This window comes from Heterocephalus glaber, unplaced genomic scaffold (assembly GCF_053883595.1).
Source record: "Heterocephalus glaber isolate CG9 unplaced genomic scaffold, H.glaber_assembly_v1.0 deba00000331, whole genome shotgun sequence".
Lineage (NCBI taxonomy): Eukaryota > Metazoa > Chordata > Mammalia > Rodentia > Bathyergidae > Heterocephalus > Heterocephalus glaber.
Window position 1 is genome coordinate 66,986,504 of NW_028258142.1, and position 25,030 is coordinate 67,011,533.

General features: G+C 58.4%; 1 protein-coding gene across 2 annotated transcripts; it reads left to right on the plus strand.

The window, feature by feature from the left end:
- The first annotated feature begins 62 nt into the window (after positions 1 to 62).
- Impa2 (inositol monophosphatase 2) lies at positions 63 to 22,149 on the plus strand. 2 transcript variants are annotated; one of them, XM_004853257.3, is made up of 8 exons: positions 63 to 200; positions 8,425 to 8,558; positions 14,735 to 14,839; positions 15,805 to 15,850; positions 16,842 to 16,950; positions 19,828 to 19,936; positions 20,336 to 20,487; positions 21,301 to 22,149. In XM_004853257.3, exons 1-8 carry the CDS (start codon positions 117 to 119, stop codon positions 21,414 to 21,416), a joined length of 855 nt encoding a protein of 284 aa, XP_004853314.1. In that variant the 5' UTR covers positions 63 to 116; the 3' UTR covers positions 21,417 to 22,149. The 2 variants fall into 2 exon arrangements, with proteins under 2 accessions (XP_004853314.1, XP_021120927.2); XM_021265268.2 differs by lacking the exons at positions 19,828 to 19,936; positions 20,336 to 20,487; positions 21,301 to 22,149 and having other exon boundaries at positions 15,805 to 15,912; positions 16,842 to 17,277.
- Positions 22,150 to 25,030: the final 2,881 nt, after the last annotated feature.

Below are 25,030 nucleotides of genomic sequence, written 5' to 3' on the forward strand. Positions count from 1 at the left end.
GAAAATGCCATGGGCGGGGCGGGGCGGGGCGGGGCGGGGCCTCTGCTCACCTCCCGGCGGCTTTTAAGAGCGGGAGCGCGTGAGGAGCGGCGGCGGCGGCGGCGGCGGCGACGGTAATGGAGGCGGGCGGCCCGGCTGTGGTGAGCCAGTGGGACGAGTGCTTCCAGGCGGCGGTGCAGGTGGCCCAGCGAGCGGGACAGGTGAGCAAGGCGGGGGGCGGGGGGGGGAACCCTGCGCTCCCTCGGGTCCGCGCGGGCGGCAGCGTTTCCCTAGCTGAGAGGTCGCAGAGCGCGGTTGGGACGCCGACCTCACGCGCCCCGGGGTCTTCCTGGAGGGCGGGCCCGGGAGAGCCCCCGGGGGTCGCGGTGGGGTTCTGTGGTTTTCACATTCACTTCTGAGTTCTCGCCAAGCGCACCCGAGGCTCAGGCAGCCTGCAGCCGTGTCCCCGTGCGGCTCCAGGTCCCAGGAGTGGGAAGGAGGCCTGGGCGACTTCCACTCTGCAGCAATAGCAAAGCTTTTCTTCAGAGAGGGCGCGTGGGATAAAGATCCCTCTTTAGGGACTTGGGGAAGCCTGGACGCCCCTCCTTTGGGGCATCTTGGCAGGTGGTGGTTCAGCGAGGGCCCCAAGTGTTGGTGGCTGGGACAGAAGCCACGCAAGGTGGCCGTCACCCGTGCAGAGAGGGTCGGGGGGCTGCATAACGCCCGCGTGGTGATCCCGGTGCTGCCTGGAGAGGACGCAGCCTGAGCCGGACAGCCCGGCTAGGAGGAGGGCATCGAGACCCCCAAGGGGGCGGGCCTGTGCCTGACTCAGCAGCCAGGCCCCAGGGCCCACCCTCCGGCCTGCACCAGACCCTCTGCTGGTTCACGGTGGTTCCGCCTGCGGGTGAGGGCTGGGAGTCCCTGACCATCTGCTGCCCCCCACGGCCCTCCCGAGAGGAGCCACCTGCTCTCCTCTTCCTCCCTAGGTGCCCCCGCTGGTTCCTGCAGGTCCCCTCGAGTTGTCCCTGCCTCCGGTCCCAGCCACTCCCATTTCAGGTCCCTTCTTCCAGGCTGGTGGCCACGGCCCTGCCCACCTGCGGTACAAACAACATTAACGGTATAGATACCTGTCATCCTGGGTCACAGCTTTGGTGATTCCTAGGCCCGAAAGCTTAGACAGTTTAGGGGCCTGCTCTAAGAAAGTGCAAAATTACATCTGCGAGTTAGACATAAGCTCAGTCATTTAGGGTAAGAACAGTCCCCGCTGTACATTTTAAGATGCTAACAGAAACTGCAAATATTACAAAACATAAAAATAACAATTCTTGTTTTTAAGTCTTCTTAATACACTTCTTTTTCGGCTTTGTATCTTTGAATGACAATGACTTTTACATTGCTTTGGCTTTGGTTGGTTTGGTTTTCTGGTCTCGGGGCGGGGGTCCAGGCTGTCAGGCTGGGATTGTGCTGCATCACTGAAGTACACCCTCGGCCCTTGCCCTCTTTTCCATGGGGGATAGAAAGGTATTAATTACGCAGCCTGTCCCATACCGTGGCTGATTGAAATTGACTGACAGCCGTTTAAGGAAATTGTTATTAGTCATGTGTTACAAATTTTTAGGGTTGCGTCACTGAGAAGTACTGATTTTCTATTATCCGTTAATATATTTTATATGTTGGTTGTAAGAATTCCCCCCAGACTTGCTCCCAGCTGCACGCAGCTGAAACCTCGTTTCTTGGGGAGACCTGCCCAGTCCCGACGCTGGCTGTCCCACACACGCGTGCTCACCGCACCTCCTCTGTCCTATGCACTGATGCTGCTGTGCCAGGAGCATCTGTGGAGGCCATTCCTTCACAGAATGCAGCCGTGACTCTCAGACGGATGCGACTGCAAAGCCCACAGATGGGTCCGTCAAAGACGGGGTGTCTGTGCTCAGCCTCCCTCTCGCCAAGCTGCCCCTCTGCTCCAGACCTGTGGCTGCCATGCCTGAGGAGGCAGGGGCCTGGGGAGAGGGCAGCTGGGATTTAGGCCAAAGGGCCCGCTGCATACCGCCCATGTTGCTGTGAGGCTTCCCACACGGTCTGCTCTTGCAGGGCGGTGGGGCGTCGGCTTCCAGTTGCTTCCCAATAAAGCTTGCCTCTGTGGCTACAGCAGACTCTCAGTCTCCGGGGACACAACGCCCAGGACCCAGTGTCTCCCTTCTGCAGCTGCCATGTGCACCCTTGAGAATGTGGCTCCCAGCACATAGCCCTGAGGACGGGGCCTTCTGTCCCGACATCCGGTGGACCATCCCCCAGGGGGCCAGGCCCAGCTCTCTGCGCTGTGATTACAAAGCACCTGCTGTGGCTTCTCCCCAGCTCCTGACCCCTGGCCTCCAGCCGGAGGGTCCCCGCCCCTCTCCCTGCCCTGCTGAGTTGGCAGTCTTCTGGCTCTCCTCACCTGCCCCCCAGGTGGGATGTTTGAATGTGGGTACCCTCTGTCCAGCTAGAGCAGAAAGTGTGTCCTGGGGCTCTGACTGCTCTCCCACTCGTGAGGCACGCTCTGCCAAAACAGTGTGGTTGGACCTGTGATTTCTATTGTAGCCGCACAGGAGATTGAGCCAGCGAGCAGTGAAAGGAGTAATAAAAAGACCTCGGTCAAGCACAGCAACACCCTGTCCGGCTGGCTCCACCCTTGTCCTGTCCCCTGGGGGCCCTGTTGGGTTTCTGGGGGTTACACCCGCTTTCTCAGTAATCTGCTCCTGTGCTTTCTTGAGTCTTGCGGTGCTGCCACTTCCCTGCTCTGTTCTGTCGCTGCCTGTGTCCACACTGGGCCACCATGCAGTTGCAGCTCATGGTGCAGCCAGAAAGTGCACAGCGTGCTCTTTCCTTTCTTACACAACTTGTATTTCCCTTAAAGTTTAAAAAAAAAAATTCTGTGTTTTCTATTTGCTTAATTTTTGTTGTTGTTGTTGTTTTTCTTTTTTTTTTTTTTTAATACTGAGGATCGAACTCAGGACCTTGGGCTTTCGAGGCAGGTGTGGCACCACTGAACTAAATCCCTGGCCCTATTTGCTTAATTTTCTATATATGTACAGGCAATCTTCTATCTTCCCAGCAGATCTCTTTGATTTTATTTTTTGATAGTGTTGGGGTGGAGCCCAGGCCGTGCCGAATGCCGAAGCACCCCACCACTGAGCTGCACCCCAGCCCCCAGCTGCCTTCCGTGTGGTCAGAGCAGTGGCCCTCAAGCACAGCAGGCCTTGGTGCTGGGGGACCCACCCCAGGGCTCTGATCCACCAGGCCTCTGTGGGGTGTGCGTAGAGAGTGCTGCTGAGCAGGACTTCGTTAGGCAAGTGTGTCTCCATTCAGGCAGCGCTCCAGGAAGCTGGATGGTGTCCAGTTTGGAGTTACGTCAAGTGAAATTGCCCCGACCACCCCTCCAGCTTGGGGCTGCTGTGACCTTGGTGAGCTCCCTGCACCAGCCTCCAGCTGGGTTCAAGTGCCTTTGGGACGTGCTGTGCAGGGTGCTGGGCCCAGAGTGAGCCCGAAGGAGGCGGTGACGTCAAGAGCTTGGGGACCTGCTGGCCTTGTGCCTGGAGACCCTGGCACCAGGGTCTTGCTTTCCCTGCCCGGTGCCCCTGCCCCCTTGGTGAAAGGTGTGTGGTGACCCGTGGCACTCGACAGCCACGGTGTTTCCTGGTAGCCGATGACCTTTCAGGGTTGGCTGATTGCCACATGACTGGGTCTCCTCCAGAGAGCAGAGCACAGGCAGGCTGCTGAGGCCCAGGAAGGGCCATTTGGCAGGGAGAGCCCACGACATTGGATGGGTCCCCCAGCCCCTACAGGATTCCCTCCTGTACTGGCAGGAGGAGCCCCACCCACGGTGGAGAGGGCAGGGTGCCGTGTTCTACCAACACAAAGCTGATCTCGTCTGACAGCCCCTTGAGGAAGCCCGGAGGAAGTGTGTGACCATACGCCTGGGCACCTGGAGCCTGGACAGGCTGGCATTTACAACAGCACCCGCCCCCTCTGTGTGCTCAGACAAGTCTGGAACCCGAACACGGAGCACCCCCGGCCACGCCTGTGGCAATTTCCCCCACCTGACGAAGGGCAGGTTTGGTGCCTGTTCAGCCCCACTGGGGCAGAGCTCCTTGGGTGTGTTCTGTGGGCGATGGCACCCAGTCCGGCTCTGGAGGGCAGAGCTGCCCCTCCAAGTTTGCAGGGGCGGCCTGGAGGACACGACCCAAAGCCGGACAGCGTGCGGCAGGAAAGGCAGTGGGCACCTTGCACACCTCTGAGGCTGGCACAGACGCTGGGCCTTTCCCGGGCTTCGGATCCAGGCCACAGTGACTTGGGCTGTGTTTGTGTGTTAAACATTAACAGAACGTTCCTGGAGGTCTGTCCAGTGCACAGTTAGTGAGTAACTGCAAAGACACATTAAAGAGCAGCACTCTGGCTCATGGCTTGTAGAATGGTAATGTCTACGTCTCTGAGCCTAGGGGAGGGCAGCGAGCCCACCCTCTCCCCGTGGACTCTGGCAAAGGGCAGCGCTGTTGATTTAAATGCACACCCTTGGGCCGGGGATTTAGCTCAGTGGTTTCGATGCCTGCTATGCAAGCACAAGGACCCGAGTTCAATCCCCGGTACCAAAAATAAATAAATAAATAAATAAATGGATACTCTTGAGGGAGACCATTTTACCATCTCCTTTCCCTCCGTGCAGCAAAGTGTGTGAATTAAACTTTTCTTAGCCAAGTATTTGAGATTCCTGTTTGAGACATGGTCCACTGTGTGTGCCTGGCTTTGGGTCGTGCCGTGCCATTACATCTGCGGTGGAGACCTGGGTGTAGACAGGGGTCAGCTCGTGCAGTGGGCTTCCTGTGCGGTGCCTGCCTTCCTCGTGAAGCAGCCCAGGGTCAGCACCGCAACTGCAGACAGGACCCATGGGGGTTTCAGTTCTGGTCTGTCTGCTCTCGGTGCAGTTTGTCCTCGGGACACCCTATTGCTAGGGTGAAGTTGCTGAAAACCTGCTGCTTTTAACTACTGTTTGTGTGTCTCCATGTGCGGAATCTGCCTGGCGAAGCCTGGTAGTGGAGCTGCTGACATCAGCTCTTGCTGGGCCATGGTGTCCTGGAGCAGAGCTCCTGGCCCTGGTGAGAAGCACTCGATCCGGGAAGGGACAGCACAGTGGCCCGGCAGCGAGGCAGCGCCACAGCCCAGATGGGGCCCTGGGGTCCTGGAGGAGCTGTGCTGGGGGAGGGGCGCATCCTGCTTGAAGATGTGGAGCAGTGGGAGAGGGACACTGAGCGGGCAGCGCCCCGCAGGGGACCTCCAGGGGAGCCTCGGGGCTCAGTGCTGCCAGGGCTGGACCTGAGACAAAGCGCGTGCCTGAGGCAGGAAGACTGCCCGAGCCTGGGAGTCTGAGGCCCCTGCATGAGGCAGCGAACTACTGTCTCAGAGAGAGAGAGAGAGATGAGCCACAGGCCAGGCACAGATGTCAGGCCGAGTGGCAAGGCCAGTGTCTGTTGGAGAGCAGATAGGTGACCAGATGGCTGACCGGACAGGAGGGCACCACCAGGGCACGGTGCATTCAAGCCCTGTAGTGTTCTTTGTGGCACAGTACAAAGAAAACCACTAGAACAGCCACAGAGGCCACTTTCATAAAACAGAAGTGGGCACTGGGTTTTTAAAAGAACGTGACACACAGCCCGCCTCCACACCCAGAGCCCTCCTCCCTCCTTGGTGGAATCCGCAGCCCGGCCCTCCCTGTGGGCGCCACACAGAACCAGCGCGGTGTGTGGAGAGCCCCGCCATGCCCATCCAAGGCTGGCCATGCCTCTGCAGGCAGCACAGGGTCTCCCGGGCCTGAGGAGGGGTGGCTCAGTGGCAAGCATTTGCCTCGTGTGCTTGGGGCTGGTGTTGGGTTCCATCCCAGCACTTTAGGGACACAGGGCTCTCCAGGCTTCGGACAATGTGAGTTCGGTGCGTGGCCCCAGGCGTCCTTATCTACTCAGCAGCTAGACACCGAGGCCCTGGGCATGATGGCCCAGCACAGGCTGCAGTCCACCTGTGGGGAGACAGGGTTCCCACACCAAGGGTGGAGTCCCCGCCAGGGATTCTGAGGTGGCTGCACACTCCCTGTGAATGCCCCTGTTGGGGACGCCTCGCTCGTGTAGGAGGTGACATTCCAGCAGAGTCAGTGGTGCCACTGGCTGGAGGGAGATGTCCCAGAGGGAGGAGGGATGGGCAGCCTGGCAGGGGCTGCTGGGAGCCTCAGTCCAGCTTCCCGCAGACGCTCAGGGGGGCCCCGTCCTCCATGGGGCTGAGAGCTTCCTGCCAGCCAGGGCAGCCCAGCAGCCCCACACACCAAAGGCCACGTGCGGCAGAGGCCTGAGGACAGGAGCGTGGGGTCCCTTGGCCCTGCGAGCCTGCTCCCACCGTCCTGCCCTGCTCAGGTCCCCTGGTCACACTCCAGGAAGCCAGGGCAGCTCTGAGCCCTGCTAACACACAGGGTTCAGCTCCCAGAAGGTGGACGGGGAGGCTGGGAGTCTACAGTCGCACTATCTCTGCTCAGGCAGCGCCCTCAGGTCTGACCTGGCCCTTGCGCAGTGGGCCTGGGGAGGGCTTTGCAGGGAGCGGCAGCGGGCTGTGGAGGGAGCCTGGCCTGAGAGCCTGAGGGGGCAGCCAGCGGGGCGGCGCTCCACACTTGGCCCAACCGCTTCTCTTTTTCCAAATGTTCTGATCCTGGAAATTAAACCCAAGACCTTCACACTAAGCTACATCCCCTGTTCTTTTTTATCTTTTATTTTGAGACAGGGTCTTCCTAAGTTTCCCAAGCTAAGCTCAAACTTGGGACCCTCCTGCCTCAGCCTCCCAGAGTGCTGGGATCACAGCTGTGCCACCGAGCCTGGCTCAACCACACTTTTCAGGAAATCCTGCAAGCTCAGTGCTGCACCCTCAGGTTAGGGTGTCTTTGTCTACACACACAAGTACATATGCATCACACATGTGGTGCACTCACCAAAAGCATGTGCATTGCACAGGTGATGCTAACACACCCCACAGTACACATACACATGGACACGCTGAGTCACCATCACTGCAAGGTCCAAGCTCAGCACCAAGCGGCCCCTCTGGATGCTCTCGGAATTTAGGGCTCCTGGTGAGTACGGGTGAGTGAGAGGCTGAGGCGATGAGATATCTCGGACAGGCCCCAGGGAGGCCTGCGCGGCGAGGGATGGACACAGGCAGGGTGTTGCCGGGGGAGGTCGGTGGCAGGCCAGGCGGAAGCTGGCGAGAACAGGAGCGGCTGCCACTGCATGTAGCTGCTTTCTCCTTTGCTTCCGGTGTTGTCCACCACACTCCAAATCTGCTGGGACGGCATCAGTTATTTTATTGCCAAGATTTAGAAGCGCAGTGCCACGGGTCTAGGCTCAGTGTGGGGCAGGCCACAAGGGGTGCAGAGGCTGCCGTGAAGACAGCCAGGGGAGGGCTGGGCCTGGGGCTGCCAGTCCGCCAAGGTCACATCTGTGCACCTCTTCTCCAAAGCTGTTCCTGGAGTCAGCAGTATGGAGCACAGTCCTGACCAAGGAGGGGCTCAGAAAGTGCCTCCCCCGGCATGGGGGACGAGGGGCTGTGGGGGGCCTGGGAGGTGGGGAATACGGGGTTTGGGGTGGCAGGAAGGCCAAGGTCAAGGTCAAGCTCTTAGCCCACTGCCATTACCACGGCAGTGAGTTGATCAAGAAGGGAGGAGGCCAGGCCGGCAGTGGAGGCTGTCCTCACCCCACACCGGGCCTGCTCCTGCCTGGGCTCCTTCCAGGGCGACTGCCTGCACTGCCAGCCCCATCCCAGCCTCAGGAGGTGGAGGTTCTGGGCTGCTGCCAGCCTGGCCCGCACCCCTGCGTTTAGTCCCGGCGTGGGCTGGAACGGGACGTGTTGCAGCGCACACAGCTGCAGAGTGGGCACTGGGCCCCAGAGCCGCTAGCCCACCACCCATCCCCAGAGGTGCAGTTTGTCTCTCCCAGTGCCCTGTGTGTTGGTAATGTGGCTTTGTGAGTGTACCCCACTTTGTGGGGTTTACAATGTGACTTCGATCTTCCACCCAGATCTCTTAAATTCCAGTCTGTGGGATCACAGGGGAGGGTGGAGCTGAGCTCTGCCCCTGCTTTCCTTCAAGCAGATCCTATCATGAAGTGCCATGGCCTTTTTCCAAACTAGGCTTTTCTTTTCCTCCATAGAAAACCTGTTTCACAGCAGGGCAGGCCTTCGGGCAAGGCATCTGTCCTGGCACAGGCCAGACTCTGGGCGGTGACTTGTGCTCCCAGGGAGCTGGGCTGGGTGCTGGGCCTCAGTGGGTCCTCAAGGGAGCAGGGGTGGCCACAGACCCCGAGCTCCAAGTTGAGCAGAGCACCATCAGCCTGCAGGAGGGTGCTTGCAGGCTTAACAGCCTGCGCGTGTTTATTTTAGGTCATCAGAAAAGCCTTCACAGAGGAAAAACATGTCTCGACAAAGACATCTGCGGCAGATCTTGTGACAGAGACGGACTGCCTCGTGGAACATCTGATCATTTCTGAGCTGCGAAAGCAGTTTCCTTCACACAGGTGAGTCCACAGGCCCCAGTGGGGACGGATACGAACCCCACCCCTCGCGGGGAAGCAGACTAGCTCTTCAGCGCCCTTCCTGTTGCCCCCATGTCCGTGTGCCACCTCGGGCATGTGGAGGGGCTCTCTGCAGCCCCTGCTGATCCAGCGGCAGCTCCGGGAGGCTCTGGCAAAGCACAGCCCTGAGAAGCCAGCAGTGGTGTCACAGCCGGGCGCCAGCCCAGCCACCCAGGGTGACATTTGGAGAACAGCACACAGCATGGAGCGGTGGCCACGTGGGACCCGGGCCACCACGGGGCTGAGGACACGGGCCAGACCCAGGCCATGTCCCAAGGCTCTCCAGGGACGCAACTCTGTCCTCGAGAGCCGAAGCCCTGACCCTGCAAGGTGACTTTGTGGAGGATTCGATGGAGCCATTCATCGCTTCCTCAGAAAAATGAAAATATTTGCACAACGTTTTGCACCCATTTCCTGGGCAGCCACACGCCACGCCTCTGAGCAGCTCTGCGCACACACCACCCCTTTGAGTTTAGAACCAGCGTAAAGGGCCAGGGACGTAGCTCAGCGGCTTTGCCACCTGCTGTGCAAGTGCAAGGACTGGAGTTCGATCCCCAGTACCAATAAATAAATAAATAACAGTAAAAATAGCTTAAAAACCAATAAGCAATAATATCTTAGACACAGAGGTCTCTTCTTCTTTAGGTAGCATCTTTTATGAAAAAGTCTGGGTTTCTAACCCTGGATTCCAGGGGCAGTTTCTGGACGTAAACCCCATGCACCTGCCACATTACACTCTTCTGGTTTGTTCTGTCTTGAGAGAGGGTCTTGCTGTGCGACCCAGGCTTGCCTCAAACTTGCAGTCCTCCTGCTCAGCCTCGGTGCTGGGCTGCAGGTGTGCACCTGTGCCGGGCTGGGCCCCACATGTATATGGTCTTAGGGGCAGAAGCGCATGGCACGTGGTGGGCTCAGCTCGTGCTGTGCTCTGTCCACTTCCCTGTGGGCAAACACCAGCTGCGTCCTTTCTGCTGTGGCTTCCTGGGAGCTGGATAGATTCTCTGGGCAACCTGCCCTCCCTTAGAAGTTCCTTTCTGTTTTGTGGCCACCCTCTTGTGCCTGAGCTTTGGTCATCTCTCTGGTCCTTATTTGGCTGGAAGTCAGGGCCCCTGCCATGTTATATTTACAAGCTCTGAAATATTCATGCATTTTTAGCTTTTCAACCCTAATTTTAATGAAATGGCAATCATTTGGATTGCTTTTATTCTTTGAGAGAAGAAACACTGCCGCAGTGATGGCGAGCCCACTGCACATAGGGTGGTGGGCAGTTCGCATCATTGAAAGCTCTTCAGGGTTGCCATCACTGCCCTAGAGTAACCAACCAGCCACTTCCAGTTCCTTACTAACTGCCAGAAGGAGGTTTCTCTGTAGAATAGCCGTGTGGTGACGGCGACAGAAGCCGAGGCTGGCTCACGTAGGGTTGTGAGGAAAGCCAGTGATGTCCCTGGGCTTCACGTGTGTCCCTCAGGGAGCTGGGGTGAGCCCGTTCACCTGTACCAGCAGCCTTGCCCGCGACTTGAGTCCGCTGCTGTTTGACTGTGGAGGAAATGGCTCATGGACGGGTAAAGGAGGTGTCTGCTGCCACACACACGGAGTAAAAGCCACATCTTATGGGGGAGCTGCTGGGCCCAGCACCAAGAGGTGTGTGCCAGGCAGGTTCCCCAGAGCTGCTCCAGCAGGCCCAGTGGGCCCAAGTGGGGGCCAGCTACACAGGATCCAGGAATCAGTGACTCAGCCAAGCTGCCCTCTGCCCAGGCCCCGGCCACACCTGGGCTCCCTAGGCTCCTGCTGCCTCCATCCTGGGCTCCAAGGGCCAAGGCTGTGATGGGCCAAAGGCTGAAGGCCAGGCCTCGCTTTGCGTAAAACATTCTAATGAAGGCTCTCTGACCACAACTTAAGATTTTACAGCACTAGAATCATGGGTATTTATTGTTTAGCTCATACCCAAACTGACACATTTTGAGTAAGAGAAAAATGCATACATATCATAAATAGGGGCTGGGGATTTAGCTCAGTGGTTTCGCCACCTGCTGCACAAGCGCAAGGACCCAAGTTCAATCCCCGGTACCAAAAAAACAAACAAACATATCGTAAATAGTATGTTATAATTTTTCTGTTTTCAAAGTAAATGTCCCTTAAAAAGTCTTTTGAGGGCCAGGGCTTTAGCTCAGTGGTTCCACCACCTTCCCCACAACCTCAAGAACCCAAGTTTGATCCCTAGTACCAAAAAAAGAAAAAGTCTGTTGAGCCGGGCATGGTGGTGCACGCCTATAATCCCAGCACTTGGGAGGCTGAGGCAGGAGGATCACCATGAGTTTGAGGCCAGCCTGGGCTACATAGTGAGTTCAAGGCCAGCCTGAACTACAAAAAAAAAAAAAAGAAAGAAAGAAACAATATGTTGGTAGTCAATTGCTTGACATCCTGTAATAGGAAGGAATTTAATTCTCACCTTTGGACTTTTTTTGGTTTTAGTCTTTCATAAAATAATACTGAAGAGAGACCATAGCAGTCTTGTTTTTTTCTGGTTTTTTTTTTTTGGTACCAGGGATTGAACTCAGGTCCTTCTGCTTGCGAGGCAGGTGATGGAACCACTGAGCTAAATCCCTGGCCCACAGTCTTGTTTTTTAATAAAATACCAGACACCCCAACGCAGGCTTCCTGTAGGTCTCACAATTTGTTCTACCCTTCAGCAAAAGGCAGCATCTCAGGTCCCTGTCCTGTGAAGGTGTGGAGTGCATCAGAGAGCAATAAGGTCTAGACCTGCTTCTGCCCTCTGGGGCTGCGAGCTCATCTAAAGTGCAGGGCTTGGCCACGGGCAGCCCTGCATCACAGAATCTGCCTCCTCCCAGGCTGTGGTAATGACACGGAGTAAACCCAGTGTAGGCCGGGATTTTTACAGCGGGCTCTTTGGAGCATGCTGGGACCATTGTCCTGCCAACCCAGCGTGGAGCACATGCCAGCTTCACTGGCACCAACCCTGTTTCAGGCGATGCCTTTGAGTCAGACCCAGGGGTGCCTGACCTATGAGGGTATGAAGCCCACCCTCGTCCCCATCCCCTGAGCCACCTCTCAGCTTGGCAGGGACAGAGGACAGTGGCTTAAACTGCCCAGTGTGTCCCTCGGGAGGGACCTATGGCCTGGTGCCCTCTGTGTGTCCAGCATGGAGGGAGATCTGCCCAAGGCATGAGTCAGGCAGAACGTGAAGCAGAGTCCTTGGCAGGAAGGAGCCTGCTCCACACCGCCGACTGGGCGTGGGCTTGCTGTCACCTCCTTGCAGCCTTTGCCCCATTCTTGGGACACCCTGGAAAGGAGGCTGGCCAGCGGGCGCAGAGCCTTCCTTCACGCACGGTTGAGGGCAGGCTCGGGCCTGCCCTTGTCACAGAATAAACCCAGAGTAGCCAGGGAAACAGAAGTCTTAGAAGTCCTGGCTGTCAAAATTATAGGGAAAGTTTGTTACAACTGCCTTTTAAAAAGAAAGAAAAGTAGTTAAGTCAAGATCCAGAATGTATCATTGTAACTCGCGAACTGTTTCTGGGGATTCCTCCAGCTCGGAGTTAGGCACACACATTGTATGTTTCTGTGTGTGTATGGATATGTGCAGATGTCACACTGGTTGTGTTTCACACTCACGTCTGCACACAGATGCCCCACTCCTGTGCAGAGAACTGGGGAGTCTGTCTCCCGCCATGTAGGCATTTGCTTCCAACATGAGGAAAATCAGGCTAAGTACGTGAGAGTTCTGCACCCCCTCATCCACCGTGGGGTTTCTTGGTGCCCAGAGGGGCCTGGCTGCAGACTGCTGCCTGCAGGTGTGCAGTGAATGGGGTGAGGGGTGCACCTCGGCCTCTGCCTTCAAGGCAGGCAGTGGTGGGCAGCACAGACAAAGGTTGGTGATAGGAGGAGAGTGGTCAGCAGCGATAGGAGGAGAGTGGTCAGCTGCTGGAGGACAGCCAGGGCTCAGGTGGTACTGTGAGCACCCCCAGTGTCACACCGTGCAGAAGAGTCCTCAGCAGGCACGTCACCAAGAGCCCTGGTCAGCACCCACATGCTTTGGCCTGCGAGCCACAGACCTGGCCTCATGTCCTGAGCAGCCCCAGCCTGTGGACATGCTAGTGGGTAGCTGTGTCTTTGGGGCGTGCTAGTGGAGGCGGGTGTCCACATCCAGATGCCCCCCTCCCCTTCCAGGACTGGTGATTGCCCCAGCTCCTGCTTAATGGAGGTTTGAAAAGAAAAAAGGCCAATTCCTTCCCACTCCCCAGGAGCCATCTCTGTTCCCTTCCTCAAGAGAGCACCTCTCTTCACGGCTCTGACCAGCCCAGTGTCAATGCTGGTACGTGTGCGCACGTGGGACAGCGGAGGTGTGCATGCGTGTGTGTGTTTGTGTGTGTGTACAGTGTGTTTTGGGGATGTGGATTGTTTTCTTAAAAACATAATTGCAAGTGCCAGGGATTTAGCTCAGTGGTTCTGCCACCTGCCTCAAAAGCTCAAGGTCCTGAGTTGGATTCCCAGTACCAAAAAAAAAAATACAATGTAAAGCATAAAAAAACACACACAGGGCCGGGGATTTAGCTCAGTGGTTTCGCTTCCTGCTGCACAAGGGCAAGGACCCGAGTTCGATCTCCGGTACCAAAAACACACACACACACACACACACACACAAATATTGTAAATAAGGGCTGGGGATTTAGCTCAGTGGTTCTGCTCCCTGCCTCAAAAGCGCAAGGACCCGAGTTCGATCCTCAGTACCAAAAAAACAAAACAAACATACAAAAAAAGATTTCTTGGGCTGGGGATTTAGCTCAGTGGTTCTGGCGCCTTCCTTGCAAGTGCAAGGTCCCAAGTTCAATCCCTGGTACCAAAACAAAACAAAACAAAACAAATATTGTAAATAAAAACACAATTGCAACCCACTTCGGGAAAGGAAAATCAGGTAGCTGCGAAAGAAGACAGTGCAAACAGACGGAGTTCCTGAGCCTCTAGCTAACAGTGGCAGGGGCCAGGCACACCGTCCCCAAGCGGCCAGCTCAGCCCTGTCCAGTGCACCCAGCTGACCCTTGGAGACTTGTCTGGGGAGGACCAGTCTGGGCCCAGTCTGGTGGGGCTGAGGAGAGGGAGGGACGCTCAGGGAGGAGGCGCTGGGTGCAGAGCAGCAAGGCACTCGGGCATGGGCCTCCCCGGGCCGGGAGCTCCAGGCTCACTGCAGCCCAGCACTGCCGCCAGCCATGGCTCTGGGGCTGTGGGTTCCTCATGGGGCCAGCTGCTGGTGTGAGGGCCCCCTGGGGCCGAGGGTGGCGCAGCAGGCGGAGGTGCTGTGCACAGGACACACCCATCTTGTCCCGATGCACCGTCAGGTTCTCTGCCTACCCACGGCACGATGGGTCACAGTGTGCAGAGCACAAGGCCTTCCTGGTATGCCCACCCCTCTGAGGACACTTAGGGCACTCCTTTGCAGACTTCGTCCCGAGGAGGGGCCCGGAGCCCGCTGCCGAGTGCAGCACCTGGGGCTGGAGCAGGGCCCTGTCCCTGGGGCAGGAGGCCTCCTGGAGGGGGACTTCCATGGGGACTCCGCGGGCGTGGGCAAAATGTCCTAAAACCCCACCTGCTTCTCCACAGGGAAGCTGGGCCCAGGGAGGGCGGGAGGAGAGGACCCACGAGCAGGGGCAGGGCCCTTGTCACCCGTGTCTGTGCAGGCTGCAGGCCACACTTGGCCCTCGCGTTCTGGTCACAGCGCTGCAGCAGGAGGGCACAGCCCTGCCAGCCACACCCCTCGCACCTCCCGCCAAGGGGGGACCTTCGGCCATCCCTGGACCGTTGGTCGCATCTCCCACCGGGCCTGCTTCTGACCCTCTCTGGTCAGCCTCTCTGCTGTCTGTCTGTCTGCTTGCTGGATGCTTGGCTGGAGAACCGGTCCTCGCAGTGCTGGGCCACACCCACCCTGTCTCTGCTCTCGAGTCTCACCAAGTCCACGGCTGGAGAGAGACCAAGACTCCACCTTGGTTCACACCCAGAGCCGTCCTGCGCCTCTGTACTGCACCTCCTCTTTCCTTAATGCAATGGGAAGCAGTTTGAGGTTCACCACCTCATGTTCCTGGCCGTCTGCTCAGGCTGAGTCCCCACTGCAGGTTCATCTCCGAGGAGGCCACGGCCGCCGGGGCCAAGTGTGAGCTCACCTCCAGCCCGACCTGGGTCATCGACCCCATCGATGGAACCTGCAACTTCGTGCACGGGTGAGCGAGGGGCCTCTGCAGTTCCTGCACTCTGCTCCGCTCTGTCATTTCAGCAGCGGCAGGCTTGAAGGCAGGTGCATAGCAAGCCTAGAGAGGAGGTATGTAGGCTCATCCAGGGACGATCACATCCAGCCTTTTGAGTCTTCCCACCTAGTAAGGCAGTCCTGTGTCAAATAGTTGCTTGGGTTTGAGAAGGGCCCTGGTAAGCAGTGGCCCTTGTGGAGCCTGTGCCCACCAGCAGCCTGCTACTCTGAGGAGGGCAGGGCTTAGGGAGCCAAGCTGCAGTGTCCTCCCATGATCTTTATATAAAAGAGGTTATTTTGAGCAGAAACAACCAATCACAAAATAAAGCCACAGGCAAACTGGCAAAAGCCACCTTCACTGTGGCTGGCCTATGGTGGGCTGCGGGGGTTCAGGCAGGAACACGGACAGGGACAGGGTGTCCCTGAGGGAAGGCGCTGTGCTCAGAACTGGGCTCCTGTGGACACTCCCCAGGCGTCCACACCCTCGGCCTCCCAGAGTTGGGGTCACTGCTGAAGCTTGTCCCTCTCTGAGACTCTCGGGATTTAGCTCAGCAGTGCCACTGCCTGCCTCGAAAGCACAGGGTCCTGAGTTTGAGCCCCCATACCAAAAAAAAAAAAAAATGCTTGTCTACAGGCATGCCACCCTGAACAGGCCCGATCTTATCTGATCTCAGAAGCTAAGCAGGGTCGGGCCTGGTTATACTTGGATGGGAAACCAAATGGCTGGCGGAGGAAGCAGTGAGTGAAGTAATGGGAAGTTGTTTTTAAAAGCAAACCCAGCAAGACTGGGGATTTAGCTCAGTAGTTCCGCCGCCTACCTGGCAAGCACAAGGACCCGAGTTCTATCTCCGGCACCAAAAGAAAAAAAAAGAAAAAAAACCCCAGCAGAGTGTGGGAGGAGCTGTGTGCGGCGCCCCACCTCATGCCCGCCTGTCCCCGCAGGTTCCCCAACGTGGCGGTCAGCATTGGATTTGCTGTTCATCAAGAGGTACACAGTGGTCCTCCTGCTTGCTCTCTGCCGCGTGCCTCAGCCGTACGGAAGAAAGCCAAGTGTGTGTCCTGCAGTCCTCACCGTGGGGGGCTGTGCAGGTTCCCGGGGGGCAGGCCCTGTCTCCACGTGGACTTCAGGCTCTGGGGGAGGCCAAGTTCCAAGCAGATGGCCACACTAGTGTCCCCCTGACCCCTAGAGCGTGTGACCTGTCACAAACAGAAGGGGGCTCCTATTTTTGGAGAACAGCTCCCATCTCCAGTCTTCTGCTTCTTTTCATGTTCCCTGGCTATTAGCATGAGAATGCGGCTCTTCCTGGGTTCCCAGGGCCCCCTCAGCCCAGCAGTGTCATGAGACCTGCAAGACTGGCTGGAGGCTGAGCCTGTGTTAATCCCTGCGTGAGCCAAGCTTGTCCAGGGCGAGGCCGGGGTGCCTGGCTCTTGGCCCCTGGCACAGTGTCCAGTGACAGGCTCTGTGTGGTTTCCACAGCTGCCCTTCCTCCTGGGAGGTGGGTCAGGGATCATTTCTAGGGTGCAGCTGCCGTCAGGGCCACCTGCCGGGCCGCTCCCCTCTCAGTCCCCGGCTGACCTTGCCATCCGCACCGCGGGCAGTTCTCCTGTGGACTTCGCTCAGGCTCACAGGCAGCCTTTCCCCGTGGTGCTGGGGATGGAACCCAGGGCCTTGTGCACACAAGGCGAGAGCTCTACCACGGAGCCCCAGCCCCAGCCCTGGAAGAGGCGTTTCTCAGAATGAAGTTTTTTTAAACATTTTGGTTACTAATACTTGATTATGATAATTTTAATATACTTTTATTTGCCTTAGTGTGTTTTCAAACACAGTTACTTAGGAGAAGAATGCTTGCTTTCCCGCCTGGCCCAGTTGGGCGTCCAGGCGCTGCCTTGTTCTGCCTGTGTCGGAGGGGTCCGGGTCGGGGTCGGCGGGCGCTCGGGGCGAGTCAGGCGGTGACTGCTTCCCTCCTTCCCGCCCGCAGCTGGAGTTCGGCGTGGTTCACCACTGCATGGAGGAGCGGCTGTACATGGCCCGTCGGGGCCGCGGCGCCTTCTGCAACACCCAGCGGCTGTGCGCCTCGAGGGAGACAGGTGGGCTCGGGGAAGAAGCGCTGTGGGCCTGGGGGCTCCCAGACCTCACGTCTGGAATCCCCGGTCGGCGCCATGGTGGGGGCGGAGTCTCCTCCGAGGGCCCTCCCGTTTGTTCAGGGACCTGGGTCCATGGTGCACCAGAACCCGGGTCTGCCTGTCCATCGGTGTGGCCGATGGGCCAGGGGCTCCATGGAGTCCTGTCCGCCTTGCACTCACATTTGTCACCATTAAAGCGGGAACCCGGTTGCCAGGGCGACTTGATCTCCATGGGGACTGGGGAACGTGCTGATGTGCTTCCTCACAGGACTAAACAAAATTTTCCCCCAAGATGACTTTTTTTTCAACTTAGGTCAGAGTCAAAAATAGCTGTGTTACAGTGAACCACTGAGTGACATTGAGCACATCCACGGTGCTGTGTGCCACGTGCTGTAGCAAGTTCTAAAACCTTCCCCACTCCACAGGGACAGAAACCCTGTGCCCCTAAAGTGGCGTCCCTGCTCTGTCTCCCCAGGCCCTGCAGTCTGCTCTGTCTAGAACTTACGCTTTTTAGGTAAAGGAAGTGGTTTTATTTTCACGTGGGTAGAGTGCAGCGGTCCCTGAGGTTGGGGCACGTTTGTCACAAGACCACTGGTGGAAGTGCTGTCCCAGGAGCGCACATCCAACAGAGCCAGGCCGGATGGGGCATCCTTGAAGGGGCGCGGGGACCCCGAGTGAGCTTCGCCCCACCACTGCCCTGGAACCAGCAGGGCCGTGCGACCAGGGCCTGAAACCCCAGGCACCTCGAGCCAAACTCTCTCCTCATGGAGTTGTCAGGGCCATTGTCACAGCGACGAAAAGCTAACCTGTCTTCCTCTCAAGCGTGACATCTCCAGAAAGACAAGCAGGACACTTGGATACTCAGGGTGTCTTAACTTAGTACTACTTAACCAGAGCAGAGCTTTCAGATGGTCAAAAAATCAGACCAGTTTTTTTGTTTGCCCTAAATTCTGCTTTATTGAAAAAATACACAAAAATGCCCTACTTAAAAATCTAGTAGGTTTTTGTTGCTGTGGTAGAAATGTTAAACATAAAATTTGGCACTTCACTCATTCATTAACAAGCTATTTGATGGCATTGCTTGAACCACAGTGTCATGTAACCCTCACAGTGATAGATTTCTGAAATTTTCGTCACCTCGAGCAGGAAGTCCATTCCTACCATCCCACCTCCCATGAAATCACAGATTATTTTAAGTTAAATCTGTCTATATATTGGCATCTGACTAGGAGCTAAAATATTATGACAAATATAAGACAAAGAGAAATAAAATACAAAAATCACAAAACTTGTGGACAACTGGTCAGAACTAACCGCCATGTAGAATATTAGAGGGGATGTAATGGATTAGGTTTTTCCTTTATCTGAGGGATATCACTTAGTAGAAGGCATTTTGTCTGTAGGTGTAAGGGAAGGTACCAGTGGCGGAGTTCGGGCACTTCGCTGTGATGTCAGGGTAACGAGAAACCTCACCAGCTCTGGCGCAGTTGCCGGCCATGCCTGAGGCCCTGCATTCAACGGCCCTGGGAGGGAAAAAGACTTTAGAAAGATACGAAGCTACAAAGCGCTTTGTCTGGGTACACGGTGGGTGTGAGGTGGGAAGTAGATGTTAGAGGGTGGTGGCAGGACAGCCTGTCACCGCTTCCTCCTTCCCCGTGGCCGAGGCCCTCTTCCGGGTCCTGCTGTGGGACAGGTGGGCAGTGGCCTGCCTCTCTCTTCCGATAGCTCCGTGTTTAGAGAGGTTTGTTTCCTAGCACAGCTGAGCAGGGGTAGAGCCTTCCCACGTGGCTTCTGTCCCACCACAAGCCCTCACCAGCGTCCCCTCCAGAGGGGCATTTGTCACAGCCTGCCACTGTGCCAACCCCTTGCCGTTGCCGGAGCCCACGGTGTACAGGGGGCTCCTCTCAGTGGAGCCTTCTGTGGTGTGGTCCCTGCGCTGGTGGCCTGGCCTGAGTCACGCGAGCCCAAGCTGCATGGTGGGAGCCGGGTGTTTCGGAAGCGTTTAAAGTCGGACCCCAGAGCTGTGCTGTAGACGAGGGCTGCCTGCCCTGGATGCGAAGATGCCCTGGGCTCAGGCCATGGAAGAGAATGCAATGCTGTGGAGCTGTTTGCTGCCCGAGCACACTTGGTGCAGCCTGGGGTGGCACGGGCACAGCGTGTGGCAGTGCAGGCTGCTTCTTGTCCCCGGAGTCCTGGCCCCTCGCTTCCGCCCTGGCAGCGCCTGCCGGCCTCTCCCGTCACGGTGCACCACGTGTGCCAAGGATCCTCAGCCCTCAGGCATCTGCACCCTCCTCGGAGGCGACCTCGCATCTGAGTCACCTGCTCCATGGGAGTTTCCGTCTCTGTGACCTCAGCAGGTGAAGAAAGTCTGCATTAAAACCTTTCCAAACGTGTCTCTTGATGATGCATTTTTCCCTCCAAATCCTCTGTTCCCAGCATGGAGTCCTTAGGGGCTTGTCCTTGTCTGTCTGTCTGTGTGTTTCTGGTACAGGGATGAATCCAGGGAGTTCATGCTGAGCTACATCTGCTCAGCCCTTTCTTCCTTTTCTTTTGAAGCCGGTTTCTCTAAGAGCCCCGGGCGGGGCTCCAACTTTGCATCCTCCTGCCTCAGCATCCTGAGTAGCTGGAGTACAGGATACCTGGCGCCATTCTGTTCTCACATGTGACAACAGTAGTGATTTTCCTAAGCACCAGACTCCAGGCTCTGTGTCCAAGGAGGGAGGGCTGAGAGCGTAGAGCAGAGGCCACGCAGCTCCACCCGCTGCCTCCCTCCTTCCTTCCAGCCTGGCAAGCAAAGGTCGAGAGGCTGGGCCTGACTCACTCTGGGACTTCCTCCTGCAGATCTCTCCAAGGCTCTGATCCTGACCGAAATTGGCTCCAAGCGTGACCCTGCCACGCTGAAGCTGCTCCTCAGCAACATGGAGCAGCTGCTGCTCGCCAAGGCCCATGGGTGCGGACTCCGGCTCTGGAGAGCCCTCGGGGATGAGGGGACCCCAGCGGGTAGGGCGAGGGGGAACACAGGCTCAGTCGAGGGCTGGGGGCGGCGGTCCCGTGTCTCCTGCTCTGCCTGGGACCCGGGCCAGGGCAGCCTTGTCTCTTGCCCTGGGCTCTGCATGGACTGTGGCCTGGTTTCTTCCTCCCCAATGTTCACGAGGCCACACACGCATACGCACACGGCCCGTGTCTGCAGCACTACAAGGGGCAGTCGCTCTGCCTTGTCCCATCCAGCCACGCCCGTGCTGAGGCTGCTGTGCTGTGGAGTCCTGTGGGCAGTGGCTCTGCACCTCACACTCGCCCGAGCCTGCCCTCTGCCGCTGCCCGCCGGCCACCTCCGCCTTCCCTCTCCCAGGGTCCGAGTCATCGGCAGCTCCACCTTGGCACTCTGCCACCTGGCCGCCGGAGCCGCCGACGCCTATTACCAGTTTGGCCTGCACTGCTGGGACCTGGCGGCAGCCACGGTCATCATCAGAGAAGCAGGTGGCATCGTGATGGACACAACAGGTCAGCCAGGGGCCTGGGACAGGAAGAGGAGCAGGTGACCCTGGCTGGGGTTCTCCAAGCGGGGCCCCAGCTCAGCCCGAATACTGGGGTGCAGGAGCAGCCCCACAGTCACGCCTCACTGCTGTGTCCCGGGGCTCCAAGGGCCCAGGAGGCCCCAGTGAGATGGGCAGAGCATGTGGCCTGTTCCCCCAGGTTTGTGTTTTTTAGTTTTGTGGTACTAGGGATTGAAGCCAGGGACTTCACACTAAGCTGCATTCCCATCCTTTTTAAAATTTTATTTTGAGACAGCATCTTGCTAAGGTGTCCAGGCCAGGCTTGAAGTTGTAATCCTCCTGCCTCAGCCTCCCAGAGTCCTGGGATTAGGGGCATGCACTCCCACACCTGGCTTCCCACCAAGCTTTGAGGTTAGGCACTTCCCCAAGATCCATGACCCAGACCTGGGTCAGCACCAGTACCCACGTGGCATCCTGCTGGGCTTTAGGAGAATGAATCCGGAAGGGGCCCTGTTCCTTCTGTCTCGGGACTCCACGTCCCGGGGACTGGGCCCCTGGGGGCGAGCGTGAGTCCCTGTTCCCTGGGCACCTGTCACCCAATGCCCAGGCATGACGGGCCCGGCCCCGTGGGCCCACTCTGTCCTGGGCTTGGCCAGAGCCTGGCACCGGTGGATCTTCTGCAGCCTAAGTGCTCCTGCCCTGCGGTCTCTCAAGGCCATGGCTGAGCTCCAGACAGGGCCCAGTATGGCCCCAAGCTGCTCCCCTTCTCTGAGCTGTGGGAAGCTGCCACCCAGTAACTGGTGTCCATCTCTGTCACCAGGTGGGCCCCTTAACCTCATGGCTCGGAGAGTGGTTGCTGCAGGCACCCAGAAGATGGCCACACTCATCGCCCAGGCCTTGCAGCCGATCAGCTGTGGACAGGATGACCAGGCGTGAGGCCAGGTGCGGCAGGAAGGCTGGCCAGCAGTGCCCCACCGGCCCAAGGCTCCCTCCGGGCTTGGGGTCCTGCCAGCCTCTGATGCCCCTCGAGCTCCTCAGGTCCCCAGCATTGCCCCAGGCCAGCCCTGCCCTAGCAGATGCACACCGCTCCCCCAGACTCGGGCGATGGCCACACCGCAGGGACACGACGTCCTTGGCCCCATCCCAACCTGGCGCTGTGCCAGAGGTTAACAGCCCTGGCTCCCCACTCCTCTGTTCACGCATGTGTCACCGCCTCCTCACGCACCCCAGGCCCGGCTGCAGATGAGAAGCTGGCTGCGGCCCACCCTGCAGGACAGGCCCCCTGAGAGCCGCCTCAGCAGTTTTCATGGTCTTGTGGCTCCCAGAGACCTGCAGACTGCTCAGAACCACACCTCCGAGGAGCAGAGCAGAGTGATGGCAGCGACTGTGCTGCTCTCTGGGTTCACTGTCTCCAGAGGTGGGGTCCCCGTGCAGGTGACCCCCGTGAGCCTCTGCTGAGAGGCTCAGGCAGAGCCAAAGCCACTGTGGACCTGCCCGCTGCCCTGGGGCCTCCCTGGCTCCCGCTGTTGCTGGCCGCCCACCCTGAGGCTCAGCAGGCCCCAGCTAGCCACAAGGGCTCCGTGCCAGACTCAGGGGCCCCCAGCACCCATGCGGGAGCAGCCGCTGCAGACGGCATGAGCAGAATAAACGCCTCGTGCCTTGCTCCACCCGCCTCGGGTGCCTTTGGCTGTGTTCGCTGTCTCAGGAGGGAATTTCTGGTTCTGGGTGAATGAGGTGGCCAGGTAACCCTGTGCACACAGGGTTCAGCAGCGTGTTTGAGGACCAGGTCACTGGGGTTGGAAGTCTGATGCCCACTGGGGCCACTCTGGCCCCCGGGAGGACAGGGATGCCCCACTGGGCTCTTACCCGTGCTGCCATCTCCCCCAGCTCACATGTGGCCTCCTGCACTGCACAGAGCCGCTGTTCCTCCAGGCGGCCCCGGGCTGGGCCATGGGAGATGGAGTGGGGCGTGGAGAGGCCATGGGCACATCCTAGCCCAGCAGGGTGTCAGGGCAGCGTACAGGGACCCTCACGCCAGGGCAGAAGTGGTGGCAGGACCTGTGGCTGCCATCTTGAGAGCCCCTCCTCTCTGGTGGCTGCAGCTGGAGCCCCGCAGGCGCTGAGGAGGGAGAGCTCTGGCCTTGGGTCTCCGCCCAATTCCTGCTTCCGGGCCTCTGGTCTCAGGCGCACAGTGGCCTTCCCACAGACAGCCTGGGCGCGGGCAGGCCTGAGGGGCTGGCACAGAGCTGGCGACACCTACGTGGCCCGCCACTGCATCCAGCACCGCGTCTCAGGGACCCTATGAGAGCAGAGCCAGCCGCTCAGCACCCAGCCTCGGGGTCCCCACGAGAACACCAAGGTCGCTCAGCTCCCAGCTCCCCCGGGCCGGGTCCTCCTGGTGAGCGAGCCCGAGCCTGTGTGCGGCAGAGGCTTCCTCTTCCGAGTCCTGTTCAACTAAAGCAGAGGATAGCGGCAAAGGAGCCGGTGCCCCTCACCCTGGCTCCGGTGCCCTGCTCAGTCACCACACCAAGTGCCTGCACTGCGGGAGGGGTGGCTGGCGGGGGACACCCCTGCCCGCAGCTCTGAGCCAAGGCCACTTCTCAACACCCACATGGCTCCTGGGAGTGGCGGCTGGTGACAGCCTCTGCTACCAGTGGAGTCACACGAGGAGAGGCCACCGTGTGCTCGGATCCAGAGCACGGAAACCCCAGCCTCCTGCAGCCAAAGCTCATCCAGCAGTGAGCACGTGACTGGAGCACATGCGTGTGGCTCGTGACAGCCACATGCAGGGTGACCAGGGGCAATCAGGACGGGCGAGAGCCAGCAGCTCCCAACTGACATGGACACACATTGGAGCTTCGTGTCTGTGCAGTCACCCAGGTGCGGCATGAGCGTGGCCTCCTGTGGGGTGAGCAGCAGGGCTTGAGTGAGGCAGCATGAGCCGGGGGCACGCACCCACGGAAGAAAGGCTGATGTTCTCGGCCCTGGGAGATGGACCCTCAGTCCTGGGTCCTGTGAAGAGGCTGTGCAGTTTCTAAGCTTGCCGAGCCCTTCCCTGGGTGTCCCTCCCCAGTGACAGGCGGGAGAGGGCATGGTTAGGCCCTCGGTAACTAGGGCATCCAAGGCCAGATGTGGAGCAAGTGTGGCCCTCCTGTCACTGCCCTGGGAACCCAGGAGAGCACTGCCCCTCGGGCTTTCCCCACAGTGAGGAGGCCCAGGCTGCCACAGGCGTGAGGGCACTGCCCAGTCAGGCCTGGGCGGGCCCGACACGCACGGTCTTGGACCCCGCCAGACACATGGGAGGCCAGGGCTCATGAGAGCCACAAGCCGCAGCTCCCCTCGGTGGCCTCGGGGTCCTGAGTGCTCATGCACAGTGCTAGCAGCTGACAGAACCCCCGGGCTGTCGGGCTCAGGGTTGTGCACACAGGTGTCTGCAGCACAGTGCACTGCGAGAGGGCGCCTCCTGCAGGCGACGGCTCCACAGACTGACCACGCCACGGAGGAGGAGCTTTGGTGAAACCCACTCACACTGCAAGGAAAAGGGAACCTGAAAGCAACACCAGAATATTATGAGAAACAAATCTATGTCGTGTTGCGCACACTTCACCTGTCAGCACTCGAGTGCAAGATTAAAACACTGACGTGGATCTGAGTCTCATTAGTTTTGGTGCTGAAAATGCCCTTCCACGAAAGTGGGCAGCCACGGAGAGGGGCAGAGTCCGTCGTGGCTTAGCTGTGACCGAAGGGAGTCCCCCAGGACAGTCCCCAGCCAGCTTCAGGATCTGTTCCCCAGGCCTGGGGCCGCACCTGCCTGGCAGAGTCACTGTGGGGAGGAGGCAGAAATGATGCTTGCTTTTGCCCGGAACTGCCGGTGGCGCCAGTCGGTGAAGGTGCTCGTGTGGACTGAGGGAAGAGCCGACCCGTGTCTGGCCACCGGGGGAAGGCGCTGGCCTTGCCAAGCTGCTGAACAGTTTGCAGCACAGTCCTGGCCAGCGTGAGGAGACTGTATTGGGGGGGTTGGGTTTTTTTGTTTTGTTTTGTTTTTTGTCCCAGGGACCGAACTCAGGACCTTGCACTTGCAAGGCAGGCTCGTGCCACTGAGCGAAATCCCCAGCCCAAAGTTGTTTTGTTTTGTTTTGTTTGCAGCCCTGGGGCTTGAATCCAGGGCCTTTGCACTGAGCTGTATCCTTAGCCCTTTATAATTCTTTATTTTGAGACAAAGTCTCCTTGAGTCACTAAATTGCCTAGGCTGGGCTTGAATTTAAAATCCTCCTGCCTCAGCCTCCCAGAGTCCTGGGATTACAGACCAGTGCCACCACACCCAGCAGCAGAGCAGATTTTTAACAGCTAAACAAAGAACTGACCTCAGTGAGCTGAGAGCTCAGGAGTCTGCAGTGCGGCACCATCCACCCCAGGCTTCTAGACTGGGCAGAAGACTGTAAGGCCAGCAGAGGGCGCCACTCACAGTCGGCGAGGAGCTGCTCAGAGAACCCTGGGCCCCTGGCGGTGGCTGCTGCCCCACGTCCAGTTTCGGCCTGTGGGTGGCTCCA

Coding starts and splice junctions, on each gene's coding strand:
- Impa2 (XM_004853257.3), top strand. CDS start 117: ATGGAGGCGGGCGGCCCGGCTGTGGTGAGCCAGTGGGACGAGTGCTTC. Junction 14,840..15,804: donor ACCTGCAACTTCGTGCACGG/GTGAGCGAGGGG, acceptor CTGTCCCCGCAG/GTTCCCCAACGTGGCGGTCA. Junction 20,488..21,300: donor CATCGTGATGGACACAACAG/GTCAGCCAGGGG, acceptor CTCTGTCACCAG/GTGGGCCCCTTAACCTCATG.